Genomic DNA, 20549 nt, shown 5'->3' on the forward strand with positions numbered 1-20549 from the left:
ATTATATTTCAATCTTTACTCTTTCAAAGACAGTATAAAGTTACCTGACATATTTTCGTGTAAACTTAATGACAAGCCAAGTGTCTCCAGTTCATTCCGTACTCAATTTTACCCAAGCAATTTTTTTTCTTGAGTAGATCTTTATAGCACGGTGTTATAAGCTTACAAATTTGCAAAAAAAAAATTGCGTACTGACGCAGAATTTGCGTTTCAAGTTATAAAATAATCAATCTTTTAAATTATTTAATATTTCAGATGAAATAATCTTCAGAAACAAATCTTCAAAGCATAAACGAATTAGGATAACGAACCATTTTATTATAGCAGTTCCCATTTTTTCTTTAATATAACGCTCTTTTTCCTGTTTTTCCTCAACACGTTTTCTTCCACGGAAGCTTCAAGATACCCTGAGAGCAATTTATTTTATTAATGTTCGCGACCGTGTTTGAACTTAATTGTTTAAGTATTGATATTTAACGTCATTTACAAATACCAATAAAATAACCCCATGAAATAAATGAGATATATTGAAAAATATGAAAGCCCACCATACCTGTTATTACCTGGCTTGGGAATTGCAGCGGTGTATAATTAACAGGTTTGTTGTAAACGAGCTTTTGGTCAACTACAATGCATTTAAAATGCATCAGCAATCAGTAAGTTTGCCAACTGATGACAGTTAATCTGAAAGACTACCAGCTCTTGATATGATCTAAACCACCTGAGGTGACCATGATCTAGAGCATCGCAACTATTGTCACCAAAGTTAATAAGTAAGTCACAGAAGACCGTCACAGACAAAGAAAGATTGTCAACGAGAGCTGCAATTTTGGTGAATCCCACGGCAACACACCGAGGCATAACGCAAATTCCTCAACTCCGTTCAACACAACTTTCCGTAACTTCTCCGTCTGTAAGCACCATGCAGCCCAGTTGGGTCTCATAGACCTTTATCGTGATTGTCGTCACAGTACCACGTGACCCAGATCTGTTGCTTCATTTTTGCATATTGAGGTGAGGTTTACTAAAACGCTTTTTTTTCTACTAATAGATTGTTTTTATAATTTTTAAATGGCGGGGATCGATTAAAACATACCTCTAGTGTATAGATTGAGTGCTGTATCTTCAAAATTCGAGAAATGGATTTTTACATGAACATTGTCCTTTAACACAAATTTTTGTCTATTTGTGGTAAATAATTAGCTCATTTATCAATTTGATTAAAGGCATTAAACCGAGAAAAACAAGTGTATTTATCTGAAATATAAAATAAATCATCTGAACATGACACAGGGTTATTTAAGGTATATTGTGCTTTTCTTGGCAAATGCTTTCAGGAGTGTTGCCTGCACCTGGTACTAAAATTAGCCCATATTGTATTACCGCAGAAATGATATCAAACCCAATTTAAGTTACGGAGGAAACAGGAGTCAATTTATAAGCATCTTCAGGGGCGTAACCAGACCTTAAAAAATTGTACGCACAGATTTTTAAATTCCCAGCAAAATGTAGACTAACGCAAGAGATGAAGGACAGCGTAATTACAGCATATCAGGGCCGTAGCCTGAGCAAAATTCCAGGGGGGTGGGGGGGCAGTAAGCGGACACTAGGGGGCGGAGCCCCCGAGGGGGGAGGGTGTGGGAGGGGGTTTCCCCCTCCCACGATGTGGAAAATTTTTTAAAACTGTATGTATAATACTGCATTCTGGTGCATTTTAACTATTATTTATTGCTCAATCAGAAGTCAGAAATTTTGGGTTCATTTTGCCATAAGTACAGTCATTTTTTCAACACAACACGCCAATTGGACTTCATTTCCTAAGGGAGGGTGAGCATTTTGGCATGAACTGAGTTGGCTAGAAACAGTACACCTTTGTAAACATATTGTTGAATGATTGTCTAGTGGCCATGAGTGCATTTTCTCACGGAATTCAAACCAACTTTGCAATTATTTTTTTACCTCTGCGATTATTATTATTATTTATTTATTTTTTTTTTCTTTGCACCTCAAATCCCGGGGGGGGGGGGGCAGCTGCCCACATCGGAGGCTACAACCCTGCATGTGTATCATACATCGCAGCTTAATTTCCATTAATAATAAAATCATCATTTAGTCAGAAATATTCTTGCAATTAAAAAAGTTTCAATATTCTTGTCACCCAGAACGGTATATTTATTTAAAAGGAGACTAGCTTCGCATATGTGTTACCCCCTTCGAAAAATCCTGGATCCACCTCTGAGTTGAACTAACATACGGTTTCATTCACCTTACATGTGGATGCATGGTTCCCAAAACCAACCAATTGTACGACACGACAGAGCTCTGATACATCTAAGTTTAATTATTTGTTTGTAAAAATTGCCCATGTCACCCTGTTAGTTTGGAGGGGTAAGCTGGGTCAAGTCCGTGTCAAAATTATTTGAAGTTTTGCAGGAAAAATTATTCCTTTGTTTCTCTAGCTCCTTCTTAAACCTGGTGTCCAGATTTTATCTAGTTCCCCCAGGGTTGCGGGATCGAGCTGCTCTTTGGAAATAACACTCAGGCAGATTTTTACCTGAGATGAATATAGCCAGTGAGAATGCCCTTGATATTCTGAAGAAAGATTGTACAGAAGAGTTGAGGGCCTCTGAACCCTCCAATTAAGAGGTAAAGGATGTTCCAGTTAGATGGACGATTAAGATTGGACTTGTCAAGGTTACAGGCATTGTTAGCCTCAGTTTGCAAGACGGGGAGGGGGGGGGGGGGGTCAGAACAATTGTGCCTATACAATGGATACAGAGGATTTGTACATGCAGGTGACTTTAATAAGCAGAGGATTTTCTTTTATATTCCGTGAAAAATACACTAAATTTATATAAAATGATATCATGGTTGGCCAAAAAAATTGTACGCACAGTGCATCCGTGCGTATGCCTAGTTACGCCCATGATCTTTGCAGACATAACACCTATTCTTAAAGGATTTGCTTCATACCGTCAGAATGGCTTCAACGGAACATATTCTTCAGAAAACATGCCCAACTAACGATATCTTTATCCAAATACACAAATTAAAAGCTCATTTGTAATTGTTTGGCTTTAAAAAACGCCCTATTTGCTCGGCCTGGGAGTTAATGAGCTACGTGGTCACGTGGTCCGATGACGACAATCGAGCCACTGGAGAACAGAGCGTGCTTAGCTGTCAAACTGAGCTGCATTGTCTACCTGTAAGATGACTTCTCTGGCTTCTGATAAAAGTTTATACTCATTCAAATCTCTTACCCGAGGGGTATAAATCCTCGTGAAGCTGTGTAAAACCATTTCCCGTCTAGTCATTTCTTTAACAAGCATTTCATTATGGTTATCCCAAGTTGTATAAAACACTGCATTTGAATAAGTTAAGGGAAATGTTGATTATTGCATATGAGGTCCATGTTATTTGTGAAATTCAATTAATTTTATTAAACCGCTGACACTCCGTCTTGCATACTTTTATTAAACTGAGGTAAACAATGCCCGTTACCTTTACAAGTCCTATCTTAATCATCCGACTAACTGGAACTTCCTTTACCTCTTAATTAGAGGGTTAAATGGCATTCAATTTGTCTTGCTTGTATCGAACGCACTCTCTATCTAAGCTTTACTCCAGTTATCTCAGGTAAAAATCTACCTGTGCGTTAGTTACAAAGCGCAGCTCCCGTAGACCTGGGGGTACTAGATAAAATCTGAACACCAGGTTTATCGAGGAGCTAGAGAAAGAAAGGAAGAATTTTTCCTGCACAACTTCATAGGAATTTTAACACGGACTTGATCCAGCTTAGACCTCCAAACTAACAGGGTGACATGGGCAATTTTCACAAACAAATCATAAAACTATATTTCAGTTAACCGTCTTTAAATTAATATACCGTTCTGGGTAAATTAAAATAGTTATTAAATCGCGAGAATATTTTTGACTTAAATGATGATTTTATTATTAATGGAAATTAAGCTACTATATGAGGTACATTTGCTGTGATTACGCTGTCCTTCATGTTTTGCGTAAGTCTACATTTTGCTGTATGTGCTTGTAATTTTTTTAAATATGTGCGTACAATTTTTGCAGGTCTGGTTACCCCCCTGTTATGTGATGAGAGTATAAATTTGGCAATTTGTTCCTTAGCTTATTTGAATAGAATTGCAGTGTAAAATTTTCAACAAGACGTTGGCGAAATAGCCCATTACTCTTTGTAGGTATTTCCCCCGTCAAAGTTTGTCTAAAATTATCTTTCAATCTTTACTCTTTCAAAGACAGTATAAAGTTACCTGACATATTTTCGTGTTATTTTCGTGTAAACTTAATGACAAGCCAAGTGTCTCCAGTTCATTCCGTACTCAATTTTACCCAAGCAAATTTTTTTCTTGAGTAGATCTTTAGAGCACGGTGTTATAAGCTTACAAATTTGCAAAAAAAAAAAAAAAAAAAAAAAAAAAAAAAAATTGCGTACTGACGCAGAATTTGCGTTTCAAGTTATAAAATAATCAATCTTTTAAATTATTTAATATTTCAGATGAAATAATCTTCAGAAACAAATCCTCAAAGCATAAACGAATTAGGATAACGAACCATTTTATTACAGCAGTTCCCATTTTTTCTTTAATGTAACGCTCTTTTTCCTGTTTTTCCTCAACACGTTTTCTTCCACGGAAGCTTCAAGATACCCTGAGAGCAATTTCTTTTATTAATGTTCGCGACAGTGTTTGAACTTAATTGTTTAAGTATTGATATTTAACGTCATTTACAAATACCAATAAAATAACCCCATGAAATAAATGATATATATTAAAAAATATGAAAGCCCACCAAGACGAGTTTCATACCTGTTATTACCTGGCTTGGGAATTGCAGCGGTGCATAATTAACAGGTTTTATTGTTAACGAGCTCTTGGTCAACTACAATGAATTTAAAAATGCATCAGCAATTAGTAAGCTTGCCAACTGATGACAGTATCTTAAAGACTATCAGCTTTTGATATGATCTAAATCACCTGAGGTGACCGAGATCGCGAGGATCGCAACTATTGTCACCGAAGTTAGTAAGTTAGTCACGGAAGACCGTCACAGATAAAGAAAGATAGTCAAGGAGTGCTGCAATTTTGGTGAATCCCACGGCAACACACTGTTGCATAAAGAAAATTGCTCAACTCCGTTCAACACAACTTTCCAAAATTATTCTGTCTGTTTGCACCATGCAGCTCAGTTGAGTCTCATAGACCTTTATCCCAACTGTCGTCACAGTACCGCGTGACCCAGATCTGTTGCTTCATTTATGCATATTGAGGTGAGGTTTACTAAAACGCTTTTTTACTACTAATAGATTGTTTTTATAATTTTTAAATGGCGGGGATCGATAAAAACATACCTCTAGTGTATAGATTGAGTGTTGAATCTTCAAAATTCGAGAAATGGATTTTCATATGACCATTGTCCTTTAAGTAACGCTCTTCATAGATCCTCTGCAGCCACATTTCTTCTTAGAACCTGTCAAGTTCACAGTTCCATCTGAAATGAGCATACATGTGAATCTATTTAAAATCCATCTGGCAAATATGCCATTTTTATCTGTTTATTTATTTATTTATTTATTTGTTTATTTATTTATTTATTATTATTATTATTATTATTATTATTATTATTATTATTACAAAATTAGGTAAAGATATTTCGCTGAATTAATTGGTTTTGTTGGGGTTCTGAGGGCTGCATGAAATTAAATAGCGACATTCATGCAATTTCATAACATCGTCGGTTGGTGTTTAGCTCAGTGCGTATGTGCATTGGTAAAGCAACTCGAGTGGTGTCCCAATTACGGACACCGCCATCCTCTGGTTAATTTATAACTTAATGGCCAACATTATATTAATTCACATTTCCGACCGCTTCTCCGAAATGGAAAACTCGAAATAAGACACCGCATTTACACCCACTGTTTTTTTGGACAGAAACCACCAGATAATTTCCCATTGACGACCATTCTAAGAAATGCCTGCAAAACTGCATGAACAAAATTACTGAGTGATTTTCATCCCCATGGATTGCAGACACACTGACATAACTCTCAATAGCACAAAAATATACTGTCACAAGACATTATTTCTGACCGGCATTACTTGAACATGTGCACCCTTCTGTTTGTAAACAAACCACTACACCACTCACAGTCAGTAGCCCCCTCCGCCACAGGTCTCCCGACTGCACCGCACCTGTGCCTGGTCCTGAAAAAAAAAAATAAATAAATAAAAAAAATAAAATAAAAAAAAATAAAAAAAACTGGCAGAGGTTTACACCCTAGCCTGCTAGCTGATACCAAAATTAACCCAAGCAACACACAAGAAATACCAGGAAAAAACGGAAAAAAGCACTAATTTTCTATAACATTCGCTTATTGACCGATTTAGTGGTTTCTTCAGTCAGGTATTGGCCTATTTAGTGGTTTCTGCCCTTCTGTCAAATGATGTCTCGAAATGCATCTAACTCATTGGCTAAGATGGATGCAACGCTGCTTGTGGGTTGTGACATAAATTCTACCAAGGGGTCGTGAGCGGAATATATAATTCAACGAACAATGCTCTTTGTCACACATTTCTTTATTCGGAAACACGATGATCATCCGCATTACTTTATGCATACTGGCCTTAGTTCACCCGACGGCTGTGCTGCTCATAATTCTAGAAAATGGTCACACCGCTGGATCCACACAAGAGTCACCCAATTTAGAGATCTGGCCACTTGCGAGATCCACTAGGGAAACACCCTTTTCTGGAAGTGCAGTGCCTGAAGAGACAACGATGACTACCCCGAATGAGGGTGAAATGCACGAGGGAATCACGCATGAATCGGCCACTACTGAGGGTGAAATGCACGAGGGCATCACGCAGGAATCGGTCACTACTGAAGGTGGAATACACGAGGGCATCACGCAGGAATCGGCCACTACTGAGGGTGAAATGCACGAGGGAATCACGCAGGAATCGGCCACTAATGAGGGTGAAATGCACGAGGGCATCACACAGGAATCGGCCACTACTGAGGGTGAAATGCACGAGGGAATCACGCTGGAATCGGCTACTACTGAGGGTGAAATGCACGAGGGAATCACGCTGGAATCGGCCACTACGGAGGGTGAAATGCAAGAGGGCATCACGCAGGAATCGGCCACTACTGAAGGTGGAATACACGAGGGCATCACGCAGGAATCGGCCACTACTGAGGGTGAAATGCACGAGGGCATCACGCAGGAATCGGCCACTACTGAGGGTGAAATGCACGAGGGCATCACACAGGAATCGGCCACTACTGAGGGTGAAATGCACGAGGGAATCACGCAGGAATCGCCCACTACTGATCATGAGAGTGAAATGAACGAGGGAATCACACAAGAATCGGTCACTACTGAGGGTAGAAATCACGGAGGAATCACGCTGGAGCCGTTAAATCAAGAGGATATCCTACCTGAAAGATCGAACAACAGCAGTAAATCCTCAGAATCAGCGAATAGGTCCTCTTCTTTCTCTGACGAGAGTCTGCCTGCGAACAAATGGCTATGTGTACTTCAGGGAAAACGTGTTAACAGCATCAAGGTCCTCTGCAACTGTGACCCTCTGTGCGTCTTGTATGGCGACTGCTGTTATGGACTGACTGAAAACACGACGGTGTGCGCCGCCTCTGTCAGATTAACAACGGCGAAAAGTACCTTGCAACATGTAGCAACTCCTGCATGGAATATAACAGAAACTCCCAGTAGTAACACCACTTCTACTGCATCTTCTAACAAAACATGGACAAGGCAGAAAAAACAAGTCGACCCTGCGGCTATTTTTTTGGCACATAAAAGCTCTTGTAGAAGAAGCCCAGCATTACTCCGACAAAACCAGCAAACCAACTTACCCTATATGGACAATTTTGGACTGAGTTTTTGGATGGTTGACGAATGCCCGTCATCTTGGAAAGAAGAGGAAAGTCGCATCAAGTGTACTGATGCATCAAATGCCAGTCTCTCAGAGGACGCCATCTTGCAGCGGCCAGTCACCGACCCAGCTACAATGCTCACCTTCAGAAACAAGTACTGTGCAGCGTGTAATGGTATCGCAAACGGCTGGGACCCGTGGGAACTTGTCGTCTTCTGCCTGGGGGAAGACGCTGGGCATTTTGCTAATTGCAGGTCCTCATCTTGTGTTATAAGAAAACTGGAAGCTGTCGGTTGCAGTGGTACGTTTGAGCCCAAACAGGAGTGGAATGTGAAGACGTGCTTCCGGGACGTTGAGAACCCTGCGTTTGGTCCTTGTCGGTTCAGATATACCAATGGAAGTCCATATCGTTTGCCTCGTCCACTTCCTCTGCACTCAGCCTTACGAGATGCCTGTATGGCGTACAACAACCCTGTTGTCATAAGCGGCTCGGATCAAAGTTACAAGAACGTTCACTGTATACTTTGTTATGTAGGTCCAGTTAAAGTCTGCGAAGGTAAGTGGTGCGTTTTGTTGTTCCTTTTTCTAAATTTATCTTTTGAATAGTATAGGTGATTCATTTCCGTTCTCCTGTAGTAGCAAGCAAAACTGGATAGGGGTAATTTTCCAAAAGTAAATTTACTGCCGAGCATCGCTTAAAGATCTACGTAGAGCTACGTAGGTTTCATTGGGATCGAATGAGCTCTAAGACGTTAAGGATTCTATTCCATTTTAGCGAGTGTGAAATATATATGTCCCAATAGATCCAAAGTAATTACCTCATACCTTGTCCGTGACTTGAAGATTTAGACTGGAACCTTCTTCCTTTCAATTTGATGGGTTAGCCAGCCAATATGAGCAATCAAATTGACGCCTTCTCTCTTGTGACCTTGACCGTTACTACCATAAGAAAGCTAGAAGAGCACGAGTCAGTACTACTAAGCAACCCAGTAACTCCCATCAAAATGTCAAGGTCAAATTTGCCTTATTACCGGCAATATATGTCTTCCTATTGTTTTAGGAGTTATAAATTGTTCCGAAAGGACAGAATTATGCCTTTTACTGACGCCTTATGAAAGATTGGCACATTTAGTGTGGTTAGCGGTCATCAGTGTAATTATTTTAGACTTTGTAAAACAAAACTTTTATACATAAATTACACTTGCAAATATGGAAAAACGTTTGACACTATATTGAGGAACACATTATAGAATATACTTGGTAATTTCTATCCCAAGAGGAAAGTTTTACTAGTAGGCTATCATTACACAACCGTATTCTGATTTAACTGAGCGACCGGGCTCACAATCGAGTCTTGAAGCATTGGTTGATTCGAGAAAGCTTACAATGTTCCCCCCTCCCCCCCCCCAAAAAAAAAAACTGTAACTAAGTAACTGTTCAATGTTATATTCAGATCAGAGCTCCGCAACGTCGAATTCGAAATTCGATGGCTTCTCTTTCCGCTCTCTGTTGCACGTCGGAGATCAAGACAGAAAACAAATGAACGACCTCATGGATTTGGTGAGAAAGCAAATTACGATAAAGATATAACGATGATGATAATAAAAATTGCAAATTAACAAACAGATTAGGGACTGTTACTCTACTAATTCTTTCCCGAGTTTATGTTAACATTTTAATATCATTAGTGCCAGCAGTTCTGTGTTGGTTTTATGGTCTTAGACTGCCGGTATCGTAAATACATGAACCTTAGCTCAACTGTTGTGTTGCTATTTGTTATTGAATAGTATAAATGTTCCACAAATCCGCACACGTTCTCTTTTTCTCCAGGCTATAGATCAGGAGCTTTGTCCCATTGGGTATGTTCCAGATGACCAGGGCTGCCGCCCTATTCTGTATAATTTCACGGTATTAAAGTCAACGGTTTACTTGAATTTTGAACCCTGCGGCTGGATTCCAACACCGGGGAATGGTTGTACGAATATAGTCCGTGATGGTCGAATGAGAAATGTACTGCAAACCGTGAATGCGCGTATTGTTTCCTGCAGTCCGAAACACAGCGGGGAGAACTCGTCCTTCACTTTCCTCGTTCAAACTTTGCTCATCCTTCACGCGAGACTTGCAAACTACGAGGAAGGTCGTAACGTTTTCGACCAAGTACAAACATGGATGGAAAACGCTCTGCGAAATGTGCAGTTGGATATTCCCGGTGGACCCGTAGGGATACGTACAGCGTCGTTCTCTGCTTGCTCGGCGAACGCCACGAAAGACGGCTCCGTGACGCCATTTTATGGTGCGACCACGATCTCAACCCCAAAGCAGAACCGAGGAAACATTCAAGCCGGTACCAAAAGACTTTTGATGCTAATGGCGATGGTGACAGCGGTTTGGGCTTTCTAGGTATGAAAAAAGAAGCCCATTAAAGGATAAATGTAGGGTTGGGCACTGATTTGGCCTTGTGAATAAACACTTGGATATTTAAATATAAATTGTTGTAATTTTTTTGTTTAGTTAAATAATAACGGTTATATCATCTATTTGATTTTTTTTATTTGCCCAGAACTTTGGCGTTTTAAAAGGTACATACGAATCGAGCATCGGTGGAGCGTGGATTTCCAGTAACGCAAGTAAACCACTTCTACTATATAGTTTCTTATACGACTCAAATAAATTCGACATGCCAAGGGATAGTCTGAAAAGATCACTCGATCAGCCATTTAAGAGATCTAGACTGCTCCTTTCTTTAAATTTTTGGTCGGAAATTTAACCTACTTTCGTGACCTACTTTTCTGCCCCATTGACATACAGCAGAGAATGCTAGCAGAAAAATCCTTTCTAACATCATTTTCGGGTAAAATAAATCAATGTCTTTTAGTAATTCTCTTAGTTATACTCCTTGAAACTATACACTGGCATTTGGTTGGTTTTTGTGACAAAAAATTGACTTTGTATGCATCTTTAAAGCCACCTATCTTACATTCTGAATGTTGAGGGTATTTATAGACCGTATCTAACAGTAGGTTGGCATGGTATGATTATTACGAGTTTTATAGCAAAAGCATCCATTTTGTAGCAACAATTCATCCCTTTGTTACTTTTAAGTATTAAAATCGATATTTGAGAAGGAATACTCAGTATTATGGATTTTGCTTATTAACCATGTTGGTGAATCATTCTATATTGAATTTTTATCATTTGTCCACACCACAAATTAGTTTTGATTCAATTTAACAGTAACAAGACCTCCACTCTTGCTAAAATTATGAAATATTTCAAAAGGATATTTTATCTGCTATTTCAGAGTTTAAACGATTTCAAAATACATTGTTTTACAGGCACATCAGTGTTTTGATATAATATTTTGTTCAAATTACAGTATATATGGTATTTTAAAAAATTAACTTGGTAAATTAGCGGCAATTTGTATGGGAAAGCAAATTTAATGTTCAAGGAAGCCTGAAATGGCGAAGGTAATGCTATGCAATGAGTTATTTTATCACAGTGACGGTGTCTCGTAGCAAGAATTAGCTGCCATAGACATGATCCATTGTTCGAGGCACTGACTCTGTTGATGCTCAGTGTACCTTTGGCTGAGATTTGCCCACTCCTCGATAAAAGCTTTTCTCAGCTCATCCAGTGTACCCCCTGGGCTTTGAAACAAGGCATTGACTTTGTCACCCTTCTTATCCGCAGGACGAAACTGACGTGCAACAGCAAGCACCAGAGACTGATCTAAAAAGGTACAAGTGGACTTTGATTAAGCTTAGATCTGTTACACAACACCTGTTGTGAATTACTCAGAGATTTTCTTCCGCTTCCGTAATTTTTTGAAAATTGTTCGTCATTGCTACAGCCAGCTTTATCAAAGTTTTTTTTGTTGGGGGGAGGGGATTATTACATTTTTGAAGCTTTATCTTTCAAAATGTTCCATAATTGAGCATGTGAGCACTGCATGTGTCTATTAATAACAAACATGTTGCGTAAAATTGATCTTTGCGAACGAATTATTAATTCCAGAGTGTTAACTATTGAAGCACATTTATATGTTGTAGCATAACTTTAGAATTAGACATTTTAGGCATTTTCTTAGTACTGATGCCGAGAATTAGCCAAAAGCAAGACAATTTAAACGGATATTATATTATATTATATTATTTAATGGTGCTCATTTACCCTATCAATACATCTATCAAATACAATCGATGTTCACATATAGCTATCCTTGTATTTCACCAATAATGATATTGTTAGCCTGTAGTAACTTTACTTCGTTCCAGTGTTATGAATAAAGAAAACATTATTTATCCTTTCTCTGTTGATATTTTAATGTTTTAATATAATTTTTATAATAATTTTAAAATTAAAATTTGGATTTTATTTCTATTTCAACTTAAACATGAATAAAAAGCTATTTAACCAGCACAAAACTTTGAGAATATAATGAAAAGAAATGCGCTGAGAACGTTCAAAAAACGAAGAAGCACAGGTATGTTTAAAAAAAAAGAAAAGAAAGCATTCATGAAAATATTTTTAAAAAATACGTTATTTTACAAATTTCAGTTATTATCACATTTAATAGACCCTATAATAAATTATACTGATTTGTTAAGAAATATCAGAACTGATTGTCAATCCTGTCCAAAACCCGACCCAATTTGACGAGGTCAACAATCACGTTACCATTCCGTGTTTCCGCTTTATTATAAATTCTCCAATACGACTGATTCAACATATTGCACATGGACCAAAAGATCGTGTGAGCGATTCCCTGGGGCAGATGGTTACCCGTGCCTACTTTTGAAAAAAAAAAAAAAATGCGCAGAGCATTATGTTCAATGCATTATTTCACTTTCAGTTTTTTTAGTTCGTATTATGAATGTTTGTAGGCGATATGCGTAGGCTAGTAGAAGAGGGAAGGGTTCGGTTATAAGAACCACAGTTTTGGCCGAAAAAAAGTCCCCCCTGAATCAAAAGCTGTGTCAACGATGTAGATAAAAAGATCCACATTTTTTTCAAAAAAGTCCCCCCTCCCTTGGAATTGGTGACTTCAAGCCTTAATTGAGTTCTTACAAAAATAATAATTGATAAAAGTAAAATAAATAAATAAATAAGCATTTAAATGTGACAGGCCCGTAGCCAGAAATTTTAAAAGGGGGTTCTTTTTCTGAAAAGGTGGACTTTTTACTATGAAACCTTCATGTACCCATATAAAATGTTACCCAGACGGGACCTTTTCCCGTCAAAAAAGGGGTTCTTTCGAATATCCCCCCTCTCCGGTTACGGGTCTGTAGGATAACCTACAGTCATCAGTTTCTCAGTCAAACGTTGCGCGCGGTCACTTTACAGACGACCTGACGACCTGGTTTTGTTTAAAATCAAATCGTCCACTTAATTACTTAACATACTGATTTTAATCTACATTCGTTAAAACAATTTCAATGAATGTTAATGATGTAATAGAATAAGTTTGTCCCTTTTGTTTCAAATGTGTTTGCCATTTCGCTCCAAGCCAAACATATTCGGTCTTGCCACCATCAGAATGCATTTATCATATTCACCGAATACTTTTGTCTGCATCTAATATAATTTTTTGAAACTTTAATTAGAGTATTAAATTGTTCATAATTCTTTGGAAATAATGCCAACTAACCAACTTATGCGGACGCCATTTTGTGACAGGTATGCTCTATGGAATAGTTAACAAATGATCAGGTTTTACTTAAATTAATATTCACTTTAAAGGGTGTACATACCTGTTCTTTACCAAGGACACTATCCCAAGTCGACTAATCAACTAGTTCCACTTTCTTAGTTCCTTAAAAAACGGTTCTAAACTGCCTCAGTTACCACAGTAAGCCTAAGCCCCCTAGAAGTCAGCAGCCATACCACCAGGTCAAAGGGATAAAAACCGTTCGTTTTGGGGTTAAAAACTTGGGGGAAATGACGATTTTTCATATTAACCAATGGTTAATGAATCCATTCTGACATTCAAAGTTAATTCATGTTTTTTTTCTCAAAATTTTATTTGTTATAATAAATTCTTAAGAGATTATTACGAAGGTAAAGCCATCTATGAAAACCCATGTGGTCTGATGGTAAGCACAGATTGCGATAACTATTGTTTTGTTGGTAAAATGGAGTTCGTTATAAATATCTGTGAGTTTTAAAAATATTTTTATTGTGAATGTGAAAATTATTGGAACAGTTGTTATCTCTTTAACTTTGGTGATATGCTTATTCAAGTTAGGCATGCTCTTATGTAATTTATGTGATTAATTCAAATTAAAAACGATTATGTGCTTGTGGTTCTTTTCATCTTTTTCAAGCCGGCTGCGATTTTCTCTTCATACTAAGCAAAAGAAATGGCCTGGATTTTTCCATTCCCGGATATACTTTCCTACTCATTACATTAAATATTTTCCAATTGGGTAATTTGTTTTTGAATTTTACATCAATGACTACAGAAATCATTAGTGGTGTAATTTAACATTCTACTTTCATTCCCAAGCTGATTTTTAGAACTCTATCTGCAAATCTACACAGTGATTACAGGTGTTCTGATTTTAATTCTGCAGTTACGGATGTTTTTCGCTGAATCTGGTGTTGAGTGCGGTTACGAAGACGAACTGCTACGCGCAGAATTTCAAATGCATTCTGTATTTACATCACATAACATTAAAGAATGATAATCAATCCATCCAACCATTGGTATTTGTCACGTAGACGTCTCTGGGTTCGTTCACAATTAATCTGTCGTACCAGCTTGTGCGCACCAAGTCCACAGGGAGTCTCGCTGAATGCAATCAGACTAATAGATGAACACACTTTCTCCTGACGTTGAGTGGAATACGAAAAGGATGGTGATTATATGTCTTAAATTTCGGCCTGACATGCTGACGGTAAGGTACCGTAAGTAATGGCTAAAACCTCCCCACAACCCTAGGTCTAGGCCATGCTTTAGGTCTAGCATGTAAAAAAAGTGCATTTTATTCTGATTCCTTATTACTATATCCAAATATTTTTTGACTTGCGCTACTTACACTACACACACTGGACAATAAAAGTGTCACCCTCTAAATCAGAGTAATCAAAGTAGGCATGCAGATCTTGGGTAGTTATAATGCCTGGTCTACTTATAATGTGACTAATGAGTATAAAACCGCTGTACCATGGAATTGTATTGTTGGTCTTGTACATGTACAGCAAATGTTATTCCTGTCTTCTTCCTAAATGGGAAGATACAGGCAATTATCTAACGATTATAGACGTCAAGTTATTAGTCTGAAGAGGCGGAATATAAGCAATGCCAGAATATCGATACAGTTGAATTGTTCAATCAGAACCGTTTCTTTGTGAAATTTCATGTTAATAAAATGATGCCAGGAGCATATCATTCCACAGTCATTTATCTCCCCCAAAGTATTGGTTCAGTAGGGGTGACACTTCTATTGTCCAGTGTGTGTACATGTACTTACGTATTTGTCTGGTCTTGAATGTTCGTAAAATGTGCTAGAGCTTATAAAGATTATCATTCCTATTATCATAAACGATACCTGCTGTGCTTGGCACACAGCACCCAGGTCTTAAAGCAGGGATAAAGTTCCTGGTCGGACAGAGAAAAATATTTTCGTTTGCTAGCTTTCAGCACTCCATACGGCATGCTGGGCTATAACCTCCCCAGGGAAGTGGTAGCGTCAACACCCAGATTATGGGATCAGGGCCAAAAAATGACCAGGCGTCCGTAAACTGCGCTGACAGGCTGAGACGCATCAGTAATGCGGTATATAAGAAGTGAATTTTTTGTTTATTTATGATATTGTATTAATGATATGTATTGGCCTGATTTAATCAATTTCATATCTCCCCAAAACGTGCCATACTGTCTAACATAACAAGTCGAAGTTGTTTGTCTCACATGAGAAAGGGGCACTGGCGTAGGATATTTTATAGCAATATAATACGGGCATTTGATCAATGAACAGGATGAAATTGACAAGCTTCCCTGTCTGTGTGTGTGTGTGTGTGTGGGGGGGGGGGGGGGGGGGAACGAAAAGTGAGCTTCTACATGTAAGAGGTAAGCAACCAGTTTTTGCTGGACGCTTTAAATTGAGAATCTTTAAGCCAAGCATTCCCTTCAAAGTGCGGAAATCTGGACACAAATGAGATTCTAAATACATTTGAAATAGCTGCCAGTGGATCCAAGATTATTCTTCTGTTTCATGTCTATGATATACTGTATTACATGTAATACCCTGGCAAGTAATTACTGAATCACAATTTCTACATATGTAGACCCTGTAATAGAGTAATGAAAGATGTCTCTTCCGACGGATTATCCTTCAGATTTGGTTGAAGACATATATTTGCGACATAAACGGGATCACTATAATGCGGGGATTCAGCAAAACACTGTTATACAGAGTGAAATTCATTACGAAATAAAATTCTGACTTAAATATGTGTTAAATGGGTATATTCACATTACATAATTTTTAACTTAACAGGAGATGGGACCATTATTATTGAATGAACTTGATCCTTTTACAGCTGAAAGCTACATTTCAGGACAGAAAGCAAGCACAAAAAAAAACAAAAAAAAACAAAACAAAAAAAACATTAAAATTTCAATATTTTGGGGTAATATGAAAAGGTTATCACTCTTAGTTATATTAGTTATACTATTTAAAACCCTATGTTGGCATTTGGTTGGCTTTTGTGTAAAAATTGACTTCATATGCATCTTTCAAATAAGAAGTTTTTGACATATTGTATTGCTATGAAATCAAAAATCAGATAATACTTTGGCAAGTAATTACTAAAATTACTTCAATTATTGTTACCAGATACAAATGAGTGATGGAAAACTTTGGTTCTAATGGCTATAAGAAGATTGTCCCTTAGATTTGTTTCAAGACACAGATGAAAGCTGTTATAAAATACGGCTTAAAATGTGTGCTAATTGAGTACGCCTACCATGAATAACGAATAACATCTTGATGACTGTAACTACATACAAATAATCTTCCAGACAACGTAAGCACTGCGTCATAACTAAAAAAATTACCAAAAGCCGGTTTTCGCCAGTTTTACAAAAAAAAAAAAAAAATAAATAAAAAAAATAAAAATAAATAAATAAATAAATAAATAAAATAAAAAATAAAATAAAATAAATAAATAAATAAATAAATAAAAAAATCAAACAGAAGCTGAAAATCTTTCATACCGTTAGCTTACGACCAATCTGGACGTAGGCCTTCATTGGACTGATGTGAGACGATGTTGACACGAGGTGTAGCGACCAGGACCCTCTTATAAATGTCAGGTAGGTAGACGCTCCCGTTATGTTTGATAATTTTCATTTATTATCCAACTACCAATGAACATTTTACCAATGAACATTTTTGCTAAAAAAAATATCACTTGTGAGTAACTGATTATAGTTTGATAGCAATCGTGAGCTCTTCCCAAATTTGAAAAGAACTGAATGAACGATTAAAAGTGCAACTGGCCACTTGGTTTGCTCAGAGATCCCGTCTCTCAGATTTTTGAGCCACATCTCTCATCTCTCATATGCAGTTCTCAATGATGGTAACTGCTGTGTGAGATCATTGGCCTCGCGTTTGTCAGCACGAACGCCGAATTACTTAAAAACCACAATTTCATGGCATGAACTTAAAATAAGTGACCACGAACAACGCATCAAATTTTTTGCACGAACTATATCAAGCACGCAGTGGATTACCAAGTGCACATAACAAGTTTGTTATTTTTCGCAAATGTGTCAACATAAATCTCGTAACTATGTGTATTTGTTGGGATTAATAGCTCATTTATTTATTTGATTAAAAACACGACAACGAGAAAGCATAAATTTTTTTTATCTGAAATATAAAATAATCTCTGAATTCCTCACAGGGTTATCCCTTGTTCTTTTCTTGGCAACACCAAAAGCTTTCAAGAGTGTTGCCTGCACCTGGTACTAAAATTAACTCATATTGTATTACCGCAGGAATGATAACAAATGGAGGATATAAGAGCATATAAGCATCTTCAGACATAACACCTTGTTTAAAGTTACCTTCTATACACCCTCTGCAGCCTTATTACTTTATAAAACCTGTCAAGTTCACAGTTCCATCTGAATTGGGCATAACCATTTAAAATTCGTCTGGAAATAAACCGTTTTTATCTGTCGCGCATTTTTAAAAATTATTATTATTATTATCATTATAATTATTTTACAAAATAAGGTAAAATTATTTCGCTGAATTAATTGGTTTTATTGAGATTCCGAGAGCATGGAATTAAATATCGACATTCATGCCATTGTATAACATAGTCGGTTGGTGTTTAGCTCAGCATTGGTTAAGCAACTGGAAGAAAAGATTCGTGTCCCAATTACGGGTAACAGGATCGCCCATCCTATGGTTAATCAGTACCGTAGGGGCCGCCATTAAATTAATTAACATTTCCGACCGCTTTTCCGAAATGGAAAACTCGAAATAAGAAACCGATTATACATCTACTGTCATTCTGTCAAATGATGTCTCGAAATGCATCGAACTCATTGGCTAAGATGGATGCAACGCTGCTGGTGGGTTGTGACATAATTTCTACCAAGGGATCGTGAGCGGAATATATAATTCAACGAACGATGCTCTGTGTCACATATTTCTTTATTCGGAAACACGATGATCATCCGCATTACTTTATGCATACTGGCCTTTGTACACCCGACGGCTGTCATGCTCTTTATGATTCTAGAAAATGGTCACACCGCTGGATCCACACAAGAGTCACCCAATCTACAAATTTGGCCGCTTGAGGGATCCACTAGGGAAACACCCTTTTCTGGAACTGGAGTGCCAGAAGAGACAACGATGACTACCCCGAATGAGGGTGAAATGCACGAGGGAATCACGCAGGAACAAGCCACTACTGAGGGTGAAATACACGAGGGAATCACGCAAGAAACGGTTACTACTGAGGGTGGAATACACGAGGGAATCACGCAAGAAACGGTCACTACTGAGGGTAGAATGCACGAGGGAATCACCCAGGAATCAGCCACTACTGAGGGTGGAATACAGGAGGGAATCACACAAGAAACGGTCACTACTGAGGGTAGAATGCACGAGAGAATCACGCAGGAATCGGCCACTACCGAGGGTGGAATGCATGAGGGAATCACGCAGGAATCGGCCACTACTGAGGGTGAAATGCATGAGGGAATCACGCAGGAACCGACCACTACTGAGGGTGAAATGCACGAGGGAATCACCCAGGAATCAGCCACTACTGAGGGTGAAATGCACGAGGGAATCACCCAGGAATCGACCACTACTAAAGGTGAAATGCACGAGGGAATCACGCAGGAATCAGCCACTACCGAGGGTGGAGTGGACGAGGGCATCACGCAGACACCGACCACTACTGATGGTGAAATGCACGAGGGCAGCACGCAGGAATCGGCCACTACTGAGGGTAGAATGCACGAGGGAATCACCCAGGAATCAGCCACTACTGAGGGTGGAATACAGGAGGGAATCACACAAGAAACGGTCACTACTGAGGGTAGAATGCACGAGAGAATCACGCAGGAATCGGCCACTACCGAGGGTGGAATGCACGAGGGAATAACGCGAGAACCGGCCACTACCGAGGGTGGAATGCACGAGGACATCACGCAGGCACCAGCCACTACTGAGGGTGAAATACACGAGGGAATCACGCAAGAAACGGTCGCTACTGAGGGTGAAATACACGAGGGAATCACGCAAGAAACGGTCGCTACTGAGGGTGGAATACACGAGGGAATCACACAAGAAACGGTCACTACTGAGGGTAGAATGCACGAGGGCATTATGCTGGAATCGACCACTACTGATGGTGAAATGCACGAGGGCAGCAAGCAGGAATCGGCCACTACTGAGGGTAGAATGCATGAGGGAATAACGCAAGAACCGGCCACTACCGAGGGTGGAATGCACGAGGGCATCACGCAGGAATCGGCCACTACTGAGGGTGAAATGCATGAGGGCATCACGCAGGAACCGGCCACTACTGAGGGTGAAATGCACGAGGGAATCACCCAGGAATCGGCCACTACTGAGGGTGAAATGCACGAGGGAATCACGCAGGAATCAGCCACTACCGAGGGTGGAGTGGACGAGGGCATCACGCAGACACCGACCACTACTGATGGTGAAATGCACGAGGGCAGCAAGCAGGAATCGGCCACTACTGAGGGTAGAATGCATGAGGGAATAACGCAAGAACCGGCCACTACCGAGGGTGGAATGCACGAGGGCATCACGCAGGCACCGGCCACTACTGAGGGTGAAATGCACGAGGGAATCACGCAGGAACAAGCCACTACTGAGGGTGAAATACACGAGGGAATCACGCAAGAAACGATCACTACTGAGGGTGGAATACACGAGGGAATCACGCAAGAAACGGTCACTACTGAGGGTAGAATGTACGAGGGAATCACCCAGGAATCAGCCACTACTGAGGGTGGAATACAGGAGGGAATCACGCAGGAACCGGCCACTACTGAGAGTGGAATGCATGAGGGAATCACGCAGGAATCGGCCACTAATGAGGGTGAAATGCATGAGG

General features: G+C 39.0%; 1 protein-coding gene across 1 annotated transcript; it reads left to right on the forward strand.

Annotated features, from left to right (window-relative positions):
- Positions 1-5682: 5682 nt before the first annotated feature.
- LOC106159647 (uncharacterized) lies at positions 5683-12337 on the forward strand. Its single transcript, XM_013535972.3, has 3 exons — positions 5683-8481; positions 9379-9485; positions 9756-12337. The coding sequence occupies exons 1-3, from the start codon at positions 6621-6623 to the stop codon at positions 10323-10325; spliced, it is 2538 nt and encodes an 845-aa protein (XP_013391426.2). The 5' UTR covers positions 5683-6620; the 3' UTR covers positions 10326-12337.
- The last annotated feature ends 8212 nt before the right edge of the window (positions 12338-20549 follow it).

The sequence above is a fragment of the Lingula anatina genome, chromosome 9 (assembly GCF_051362555.1).
Source record: "Lingula anatina isolate TDL-2025a chromosome 9, LinAna3.0, whole genome shotgun sequence".
Taxonomy (NCBI): domain Eukaryota; kingdom Metazoa; phylum Brachiopoda; class Lingulata; order Lingulida; family Lingulidae; genus Lingula; species Lingula anatina.

Bases quoted from the DNA above. Each gene is read 5' to 3' on its own strand.
- LOC106159647 (XM_013535972.3), top strand. From the start codon at position 6,621: ATGATCATCCGCATTACTTTATGCATACTGGCCTTAGTTCACCCGACG. The intron at 8,482-9,378 runs GTAAGTGGTGCG...TGTTATATTCAG, and splicing joins TCCAGTTAAAGTCTGCGAAG to ATCAGAGCTCCGCAACGTCG. The intron at 9,486-9,755 runs GTGAGAAAGCAA...CTTTTTCTCCAG, and splicing joins TGAACGACCTCATGGATTTG to GCTATAGATCAGGAGCTTTG.